General features: G+C 39.6%; 1 protein-coding gene across 1 annotated transcript in view; it reads right to left on the bottom strand.

The window, feature by feature from the left end:
* ULK2 (unc-51 like autophagy activating kinase 2) overlaps nt 1-11,510 on the bottom strand; it is a gene marked incomplete at its 5' end in the record, with an annotated part of 118,907 nt that overhangs the window by 60,926 nt on the left and 46,471 nt on the right. Inside the window, 5 exon segments of the mRNA XM_015558349.1 lie at nt 827-909; nt 3,000-3,058; nt 4,105-4,206; nt 6,265-6,338; nt 7,131-7,304. Coding sequence (XP_015413835.1) covers nt 827-909; nt 3,000-3,058; nt 4,105-4,206; nt 6,265-6,338; nt 7,131-7,304 — 492 coding nt within the window.

Here is an 11,510-nt window from a genome sequence, read left to right as displayed (position 1 = left end):
TAAATAGTTTTGAAAAACAAGTACTATAAATAACTGCCAATGAATCTGAAAACAGAAGAAATGGACAAGTGCCTAGAAAAAAATAGAACTATCAAAACTGACTGGAAAAGAAGAAAACCCGAATCGACCTCTAGCTATTACAGAAATTCAGTCAGTTCTAGGTCTGTTCAGTCGTGAAGAGCACTCCACCTCACCGGTAATCAGAGAGCTGCAGGTGAAAGCAGCAGCATGATGCATTTCACAAAACCAACAAACTGACAAAAAAGCAAATGTGTGATGGGACCACTTGTGGGTGAAGACATGGAGAAGAGTAGCCCCCAGACGGTATGGATGGGAGTGCACAGTGGGGCCACTGCTTTAAAAGAAGAAGTTGTTCATACCCTTCCAACCTGCAAGTCTGAGTACCTAGGGGAAGCCTTTGCTGCCCGCACAAGCAGATATGCCTTACACTCCGTTCACTTCCTCGGTCAACAGATGCTTAGTGTGCCAAGCATCGCAAGGCCCGATGCACCAGATCATTGTAGCTTCATTGTTTGGAAACAAATTTTTGTGCACCGGGCCTCTAGTTAGATTATAATTTGTTTGGGTCTCTTCCCCGCTAGAATATATGAATCATGAGGGCAGGGATTTTGTTTATCACTCTATCCCCCATACTAAAACATAGCAGGCACTCAATAAATATTTACAAAATAAGTGAAAGAAAGACATAGAAAGAAAAGTGAAACTGACTTTTTCTTCTGAAACCTCTATAGTGTCTTTTAAAAAAATCTTTTCAGAATATACAAATAAAATCAGAAAGCATGAGAAAATTGAAAATATTACTTACCAAAGTCCATTCTATCTTTTTGGTTTTTCTGAAGCAAACCCAAAAGAAGATTAGCCAAATAAGGGGATGTTTCTCTGGGGATGCTGAGGGAAAGGGGGAAAAAAAAAAACAACCTAAGTGGTGAGTTTATATACTACATTAACTACGCAACTTTTGCCTTAAATGTGATAAACAAAAATGTATATGCGATTTCACAAACACTACATCTCATACCAATACCACAGTAAAGCCTTAATCCTCAAAGGAAAAAAAACATACACTAAGGAACTGCCTTTGAGGATGATGCTGTTATGTGCTCACCCCTGTGGAATGCTGGAATAGCGACATGAAGAAAGCACTTCACAAGCACAGGCCATCTTGAGTTTTAACACAACTGCAACCTGGGACTAACAGTTACTATAGAGTTCTCTATCAAAAAAAAAGCTACCTCCAATTCGTTCTGAAAAAGGCAGAGCTTAATAAACACAAGTGAGAAATAATACAGCTTCCTGAAATCCAACAAGAAAAAGACAAGGCAACTGAAAAAGGAATAGTAGGAATATGCAATTCACAGAATAAAACTACAAAAAGGACATTAAACAAATAAAAAAGAGTCAACCTCACTAAGACAGAGAATAATGCCAAGTAGGCTCTAGCACTCTGTCCTTCCCATTGGTGAGGCAGCGGCCTGACGGCACCCGCCTGGGTAAGTGTGGGGGAGGCGCCCTCTGTGCTCTATAAGCAAGGAGCAGCCAATCGGGAGAGCTACCTTCAGTCCAGCAGGTCCACCTTAGAGCTCCACCCGAAAGAAACGCACAAATGTGTGTACACTCTCCCTCCTTGTGCCCCCCACTAATGCCTATTTGTAGTAACCAGAAAATAAAAACAAGCATCTGATCAAACAAAACCTGATATTATCTATAACTATGAGACTCTGTGTAGCCATTTTAAAGGATGCAGTAGTTGCTGAACAATGTCTATGTTACACTGTAGAGTAGAAAAAGTTGCAGGACAATTTGAAAAATATGATGTAATTTGTATTGAACTGTACATGTGTATATAAATATATATATACATAAACAAGCATTCAAACGTGCAAAAGGAACTTGCAGAAGAAAGATTTAGAACAGGGGTGGGCAAACTTTTTGACTCGAGGGCCACAATGGGTTCTTAAACTGGACCGGAGGGCCGTAGTTTGCCCACGGCTGATTTAGAAGGATACACAGCAAACTCTCATTATCCCTAGCAGGGGAAGGCCTAAGGGGAATTTATTTTCTACTTTATGTACATCTATTCTGATTGCATCTCCTACCTCTCACAGAACAAATATAACTTCCACAGTTTTTCTTTTCTTTTTAAAATATATTGTATTATTTTTTAATATATTATTTTTTATATATATTTTTAAATTTTTTATTTCAGAGAGGAAGGGAGAGGGAGAGATAAAAACATCAATGATGAGAGAGAGAACCATTGATCAGCTGCCTCCTGCACACTCCCTATTGGGGATCGAGCCCGCAACCCAGGCATGTGCCCTTGACCAGAATCGAACACAGGAACCAGCTAGTACTAAATATATTCTTATTGATTTCAGAAAAGGGAAAGGGAGAGAGAAACATCAATGATGAGAGAGAGATCCCATTGATCAGCAGCCTCCTGCATGCCCCCTTCTGGGAATTGAGCCCGCAACCTGGGAATGTGCCCTGACCAGGAATTAAACCAACTGACTGGTTCATAGGTCAATGCTCAACCACTGAACCACACCAGCTGAGCAAAATATGTTTTATTGATTTCAGAGAGGAAGGGAGAGGCAGGTAGAGATAGAAACATCAATGATAACAGAGAAACACTGATCCGTTGCCTCCTGCATGACCCACATGGGGGATCAAACCTGCAACCCGGGCACATGCCCTCATCAGAATCAAGCCGGAGACCTCTAGGTGCATGAGACAATGCTCAACCAACTCAGCTACAGAGGCCAGGCCCATAGTTTTTCTTTTAAATATATATAAAAAAATGATACAGCACTGCACAGGCACCTATGATGCACTAGTATTTCTAATTTCCTATTATAACAAATGTTCTCGTTGTCATTGACAAAAAAGGCTCAATAATGGCAATACATAAAACAGAAAGAGTTCAAATAAATAACATTGTATTAACAAAGAGTAAAGCTCAGTGTAATGAAACATACCTAGGCATTAAGCTTCTGTGTTTTTCATAAAACATCCTTAAGTCTTGAGGACTATTGGCCTGTTAAAAAAAAAAAAAAAATGTTTAATTTACTAAATAACAGGGGGAAAAAATCTAAAGCATATGATTGATGTTTACATTCTTGCTATAGAACATAGATTCTGAACTTGGAAGCCACAGATTGCTGAACAAGCCATAGAGGCCACCAGGAACTTAATAAAAACTCTGAAATGATATGCAAATTCTACATATCTGGCCACTGAGGTCAAACACTCAAGAGGCCTGAAACTTAGAAAAGATTAAGAACCACTATTCTAGAGGTTAAGAACTAATGTTCATGGCCTATCCAACAGGTACACTGTTACTGTGTAAAATCAGGGTGTATTTTAACCTTAAGACCTCCAAGGGCTTCCAGGAAGAGAACTAAGAATCTCTCCACAGGAGCAAGCAGCACCCTCCCAGAAAGAGCTGCCGAATGAGTGAAGCTGCTGGTGCAGACAAACTGACTCTGAAAATTAACTGAGTTTTAAATACCATCTTAGGCTAATAAGTTCACTTGGATCCAGCATTCAGATTCAAAAACCTCTATGCAATTATGCAATACAAACTCAAGAGGGATCATCATGATTACATCCTAAAGGGCCTCTTTTTGACAGGATGTTAAGGCAAAGCAGGAAAGGGAGACAGACTCAAAATAATTTCCATAAAACCTAAGCAACTAGCTCCCTGAGCCAGCAGTGATAGGTATAGCTATCTGAAGACAGTTGCCAGTGATACTGCCATGCCAGGCTGCCGTAGCCCTATTTGGATTCCAAGACCCCAAAAGCAGGCTAAGCAGGAAACGCTGACGTACAATTCAGACCCACTAGTTTTCAATACCCTGGAACACCTGTAACGGGCTCAGTCCAACTACAAAGGAAAGGCAGATAAAAAATTTTAAAAAACTGTTTTGGCTCACTACAGCAGTTTCTGCCTGTAACTAAATCAAAATAAGTCACAAAGGAATCAAAAACACTGCTTTCAAAGTAGTCTCCATTTTATAAGTCAAAGGCAAATGCAAAATGAGAAGATCCCAAAACTGATCACATAAGAAAAAGTCAGGATACCTGAAACGGGGGTTTTCCAACGAGGCACTGGTATATTACTGTTCCTATGCTCCACAAGTCTGCCTTAGCATCATAGTGTTGAGACATAATAACCTCAGGAGCCTGGGGTAAGAAAGTTCAAGAGAGAGCATTATGTTATTTACATAATTAATATGCACATATTAATTAACTGGAAAACAAAACTAAAATAAACACAAAACATTGTGATATTTTCCTAATTAAAATGAAACTGTAATGAATACAGAACTACTTTCTTACACTGTCATTTACTGGTAAATCTCAAAAACAATGTTGCATGAAAAGAAGTTGTAGAAACAAGCATTTTTATATATTATGAAATACAGTAAGAGTACTAAAATAATAATAAATACACACAACAATTACAGGATAGAGGTTACTTCTGAGGGAGGAGAGGAGAAAAGTGGGAAATGGGAAAAGAGAAAAGGGAGAGGTACAATAGAAACTTGGACTGTCACTGAAATAATCTTTCTAAAAAAGAAATCAAGGCAAACATGGCAAAATGTTAACTTTGCTAAATACAGACGGTAGGAACACGTGTTTCCTATACTAATCCTTTTTTTTCTGTCACTTGAAAGCTTTTAAAATAACAGAAAAATTATACTACAAAACACAATAAAAATTATCTTAAAAACAAAGGCATTTATTTATCTGCTGCTTTGCTATAGCCATTTTCTCACCTCTCATTAGATGCTGCCTTTTAAAAATACCATCAATCAGGACAAGCATTAAACAGAAATGTGAAATATATTAAAGATGGTGAAATTTTATTTTCCAGGCATAACATTTTTATTGTCCCTTATAAATTTCTTATTGAGTCAATTTCCTTTAAAAAACAGTTCAAGCACTTTCTCTACCCTCAAAGCTATTAGCCCAAGGCCGGACTAATTTCATACTCAACAAGTGAAAAATAATTTCTAAATTATATTAAGTTAAAAATTTTGTATATAAACAGTAAAATTATGATCAAGAAAGTAAATCTAATGTAAAATTTTTTTCAACTTTGATTACTAGTTCCCTTGATTTCAAAGTTGATTTTAGATGAGACAAAATCCTAATTAAAAATAAATCCATTTTAAACTTAGAATTGAAACAGGTACATTTATTTACTACGGAGGAGATTTCTAGGCGTAATACTTCACATTAGTTTAGAAGTTTCATAGCTTAACCCAGTGATGGCGAACCTATGACACGCGTGTCAGAGGTGACACATGAACTCATTTTTTTGGTTGATTTTTCTTTGTTAAATGGCATTTAAATATATAAAATAAATATCAAAAATATAAGTCTCTGTTTTACTATGGTTGCAAATATCAAAAAATTTCTGTATGTGACACGGCGCCAGAGTTAAGTTAGGGTTTTTCAAAATGCTGACACGCCGAGCTCAAAAGGTTCGCCATCACTGGCTTAACCCCATCAGACCTGGCAATATGCATATGAAAGAATAAAGAGGAAAGCTAAGATTGTTCGGCTTTAAGTGTGACACTGAGTAAAAAAGCTTCTACAATATAGGGATCTCATCAAGAGAGACAATATGCAAAAAATTAATGTATCCTACAGCTGAAGAGATGCCCCAAAAAGTGTTTTGTAAGTATTCCTAATATTACACATCAAGTATAGCATGACCATACTTCATCAATTTTTATTTTCAATTTAATCTAGTAGGAAATTTCTACAATAATTAATTTTTAATTTATTTTAAAATATTTTTTATTGATTGATTTTAGAGAAGGGAAGTGAGAGAAAGGGAGAGAGAAACATAAATGAAAGGTACACTCATGGGTTGCCTGCTGCATACCCCCTACTGGGAATCAAGCCTGAAACCCGGCATGTGCCCTGACAGGAAAGGAACCTGTGACTTTTTGGTGCACAGGACTGCGTTCAACCAACCGAGCCACACCGGCCAGGGCAATAACTAATTAAAAAACAAAATTAAAACCAATGGGCAAAGATGACTAACTATTACAGTCCACTGTGCTAAAGCAAAAGGTGTCTGTATTATAGCATTATCAGTAACATAATTAATGCTAGTGGCATAAATAACAATTCAGACTCTATAAAAACTGACATCCTACTTGGGAACAACCGTTATACTTACCATGCTATGGCTGTAAACACACAAGAATGCAGACACTCACTCACCATGTACATTGGGGATCCGCACAGTGTTGCAGCCATCATGTTACTATGTAGGTAACGAGCAAAACCAAAATCCGCTATTTCACAAAATAAAAAGAAGAAAAACAAATGATACTTTTGCTCACACTTAACACAGATCATGTAATTCTTCAGGAGATAAGAGGGCACAAAAGAAATTAACAGCCATTGAATTAAGACTGTTTACCAAAGAAAAAAGTAGCTACTTCAATTTTGACAAGCTAAGAAATAGTAGTAGTCAGCAATTGTACAAGTCAGTGCTCTGCCAGTTTTGTAACCAAGGAGAAAGCACCAAGCTTTGCAAGGGAAAACGCTAATTATAATAAATAATTCATTAATAGAGCTCTCATTAAATATCAATACCAGGTGTAGAATTTGAACTGTTCTTGTCCAGCAGATATCAGATAACATTAGAAAATTTTAAAATATTGCTAAGAAATTATTTTTCTAAAAGCCATAAAAAAAAGTTTTTTAAAAATCTAGCATTACAAACTGCTTCAAATAATTTTGAGATACAAGAGCACTAAAAAACCTGCCAAATAAGAAGGCTGAACTGAACGGTCTTGTGTTAAAATCCCGAGCTGCAGAACTGGACTATGACTTTGCCACCAACAACCGCAGTGCTTCCACTCCCCTCGGACGAGGAGCAGGATTTCCTACCCTGAGCCCCGTTCAAAATTGAGCACATGCTGCCAATAATGTAGTGTTCACTATCTATACCTCACTGACCTCAATGAAAACTTTCAAAGTGCATCACAAAATCACTCGTTCTCACAAAGTTGAACTATAATTATTTAAAAACACCGAGTCTCAAAAATGCTCTTTGCATGAAACACTGCACAGCCATTTACCTATTTTGATGCGAATACCACTGACACCAGACTTCCTGCGGTTGGCGTACGACAGCAAGATGTTCTGCGGTTTGAGATCCCTGTGGATGATGCCTTTGCCATGCAGAATCCGCATGGCAGCTGCAATCTGGTGCAGAAACACTCTGATGGTGTCTTCACTAAGAGTTCCTTTAGCTGGTAGGAAAGGAGTCGCATAAATATTTAACCACAAAAAATCAAATACCATCTGTACATGCCAGCAACAGAAGTGATTTGCTAAGGAGACCACGGAAGAAACTGGATTCAAATTTTCTCCCCCTTTTTTACTTTAGTAATTTAAGTCTCTGAAGAGATACCAGATATCTCAAAAGTTTTGATTAGTTTGTTGTAAAGGGAGCTGATTTACATTTGCATCTTGCTTTCACTACTATTTATGTTTGTTTTTCCTTTCTCATTTCCCTCAATATAACAGGTGCTCAACAAATGTGAGTCCCCTCTACAAGCCAAAAAGTAAGTTCCCCTTCATTTTAGTTAAATATCTGGGTCAATGTCCACATTCAATTCCAACCATTTTATGAGCACAAACTTAAAGCAGGTGAAATGCTTGAATGGCCATTACTGCCACTTAGACCTGTCAGGAGTCTGTGTTCCCACACCTGCCTCCTTTAACCTCCCTCCTGACTCACACTCCTGTTCCACCACAGGATCCTTCGTACCTAAAGACACCTTTAAGAAGAAATGTTTTAACCTGTTCTCACTACTATAAAAAGGTAGAAGGAATGTTATTTTTCGGGTAGTCGTTATCCAGTAAGTAAACACTGCAGTGGTTCTGGATGTACACCAGACTGTGCAATGCTTAATGAACAGCTTGGCCTGGAGTCAGGGTGCCTCTGCTCAAATCCTAGCTCCTCACCTGCTTTCTGTGTGACCCTGGAGATTATCCCACTGTGCCCACCCCGCATCCATAAAAAGCTGAAAATGAACCAACCATGTTGGATTTCTGTGACAATCAAACAGGATAGCACATTTAATAATGAAGACTTTAGATAAGTACTCAAATATAGTCAGTACACAAATATAAACTTCTTATTGCAACGAATCTAAAAGTCACAAGTCGCCCTGGCCAGGTAGCTCAGTTGGTTAGGCAGTGGTTCTCAACCTTCTGGCCCTTTAAATACAGTTCCTCATGTTGTGACCCAACCATACAATTATTTTCATGCTACTTCATAACTGCAATTTTGCTACTGTTATGAATCGTAATGTAAATATCTGAGATGCAGGATGGTCTTAGGCGACCACTGTGAAAGGGTCGTTCGACCCCCAAAGGGGTCGCGACCCACAGGTTGAGAACCACTGCTCTAAATCATCATTATAACGCTAGAATATGTTCTATATAACCTTTCCATATGCAATTAAGATAAAGAAGCTAAAAATAACATTAACACTTGGAACAAATGAAATATTATGGTTTAAAAATCATCTTAAAGGCATGTTAAATGACACTTTGTATCTTTTTAACATCTCGAAATAAAATAAATCCTTTTGGTTTAAAAATTATGGAATACTGCCTGGCTCGGGTGGGTCTGTGGATAAGTGTCAACCCAGGAACCAAGAAGTCGCTGGTTCGATTCACGGTCAGGGCACACACCTGGGTTGTGGGCTTGATCTCCAGTGAGGGGCGTGCAGGAGGCAGCCAATCAATGATGTTCCTTTCTCAACAATATTTCTATCTCTCTATTCCTCTCCCTTCCCCTCTTTCCTAAAAATCAATAAAACATATTTGAAAAGTAAACCTCAATACACTTGTCTCTCAGTATCACTGGGGTGACCCCTGCCAACAACAAAATCCACAGACCCTCAGGGCCTTTTATAACAATGTACACTGTTGGCACCCTGCATCTGTGGATTCCCAACCTCAGATCAAAAATACTGTTTCCAGGGATCTGGTCAAGATGACAAAGTAGGTAAGCAGTGTGCTCACCTCTTCCCATGACCACATCAAAAGTACACCTAGAGCTCTACCAATTTGGCTCAGTGGATGGAGCATCAGCCTGCGGAATGAAGGGTCCTGGGTTTGGTTCCGGTCAAGGGCACATGCCTGGGTTGCGGGCTTGATCCCCAATGGGGAGTGTGCAGGAGGCAGCCAATCAGTGATCCTCTCACATCACTGATGTTTCTCTCTCTCTCTCCCTGTCCCTTCCTCTCTGAAATCAATAAAAATATGTTTTAAAAAAATTTCACCTAGATTATAGAACAATCAACCTGGAGAATTGTCTGAAGACAAGTTGAACAGAAGTCCTATAAATGAGGAACTAAAAAAGAAGCCACAGAGAGACTGGTAGGAGGGGCAAAGACACAAAATGGGCTGGTCCGACATGCCCAAGTGGTTGAGAATCAGGATGAATATCTCAACTGCAGAAGGGGTCCCAGCCCCACACAAGCTCCCCAGCCTGGGGCCCCACTGCCAGGAGCCACATCTGGCTATGAAGAGCATTTAACCAGAATTTGACCTGGATGTGAAATGTCTCAATGTACCATTATTCTATGCATCCAGGTGAGACGGAAGGCTGCTGGTGTCTTCCTAAAGGGTCCCCAACAGACTCACCTGCTCATGGGCACTTGCCCAGGGCCCTGCCCTGGTGTAGGGCCAGCAGCTCAGGAGGCACCAGAGACATACGGGGAAAAACTGAGTGTGGGGCTTCTGCAACGGTTATAGGGACAGCCACTATTTTTAAAAAAATATTCTGTAATTGATTTCACAGAGGGAGAGGGAGAGAGAGATAGAAACATCAATGAGAGAGAATCATTGATCAGCTGCCTCCAGCCCACCCCACACGGGGGAACGAGCCTACAACCCAGGCATGTGCCCTGACCAGGAATCAAATGTGACCTCCTGGTTCAAAGGTGGTTGCTCACTCACTGAGCCACGCCAGCCAGACAGGGCAGCCACTATTATGTCTGTGTTGAACCTTTCTTGCACACTGCCAGCAAGCGGCACCATTTTTCCTGTGTTGAGTCCTCCCCTCAAAAAGAACTTTTTAAGAAAATCTGAATCTGCCTGGTGAACACCACAGGCTCCATCCTAATGACGCCCCTGAGATCCTGCCAAACCCAATTCTCACACTGCTAGAAGCTCTTTCGGGGCCACACAGCCAGCCTGGGCCACACTCTAGTCTTCCTTAAAAAACTCTCAAGTTCTGCAGGCCTTGGTGTGTCCAGTGCCTTTGGCCAAGTGGCCCCAAACAGCACTGCTGCCAAATCTAAACCTACATTAACCTAGTAAACAACACTCACCCCACCCTGTGACTCTGAGACCCCACCTCACACAACTCAGGTACCAGCAGAGGCTCTTGCAGCAGCTGTGCCTCACGGGCAGCTGCCAGGTGGCAGCAGGACTCAGGAGCCCTAGGTCTTCTGCTAAGCAGCCCAAGGCCTCAATGGGAAAAAACTAAAAACATGTCCCCTAAGAACAGGAACAAGACAGGAATGTCCACTTTCACCACCCTTATTCAACATAGTACTGGAAGCCCCAGCCACAGCGATCGGACAAGAAGAAGAAATAAAAGGCATCCAAATTGGAAAGGAGGAAGTAAAACTCTCATTTTTTGCTGATGACGTGATATTGTACAGAGAAAACCCTAAAGCCTCCACCAGAATACTACTAGATTTTAATAAATGAATTTAGCCATGTAGCAGGACACAAAATCAACACCCAAAAATCGATGGCTCTTTTATACACCAATAATGAATACTCAGAGAGACTAAACAAGCAATCCCATTTACTATTACAACAAAAAATTAAGATAATTAGGAATAAACTTAACCAAAGAGGTAAAAGACTTTTACTCGGAAAACTACAGGACGTTGAAAAAAGAGATAGAAGGAGATATAAACAAGAGAATTGGTAGAATCAACATCGTTAAAATGTCCATACTACCCAAGGCCATCTACAGATTCAATGCAATCCCTATTAAAATACCAACAGCATATTTCACAGATCTAGAACAAATACTCCAAAAATTTATATGGAATCAAGTAAGACCCCAAATAGCAGCAGCAATCTTGAGAAAGAAGAACAAAGTTGGAGGAATCACAATACCAGATATCAAGTTATACTACAAAGCTCCGTAACCAAAACATCCTGGCACTGGCACAAAAACAGACCAGTGGAACAGAACAGAGACCCCAGAAATTCACCCAAACCATTACTCTCAATTAATATTTGACAAAGGAGGCAAGAGCATACAATGGAGTCAAGAGTCTCTTCAAAAAATGATGTTGGGAAAATTGGATAGATACATGGAAAAAAATGACACTAGACCACCAACTTACACCATACACAAGAATAAACTCAAAATGGATAAAGGACTTAAATGTACGACAGGAAACCATAAAAATTCT

Source organism: Myotis davidii, unplaced genomic scaffold (genome assembly GCF_000327345.1).
Source record: "Myotis davidii unplaced genomic scaffold, ASM32734v1 scaffold129, whole genome shotgun sequence".
Lineage (NCBI taxonomy): Eukaryota > Metazoa > Chordata > Mammalia > Chiroptera > Vespertilionidae > Myotis > Myotis davidii.
The sequence above is the reverse complement of the archived record's forward strand: the minus strand, read 5'-3'. Positions and strand labels throughout refer to the sequence as shown.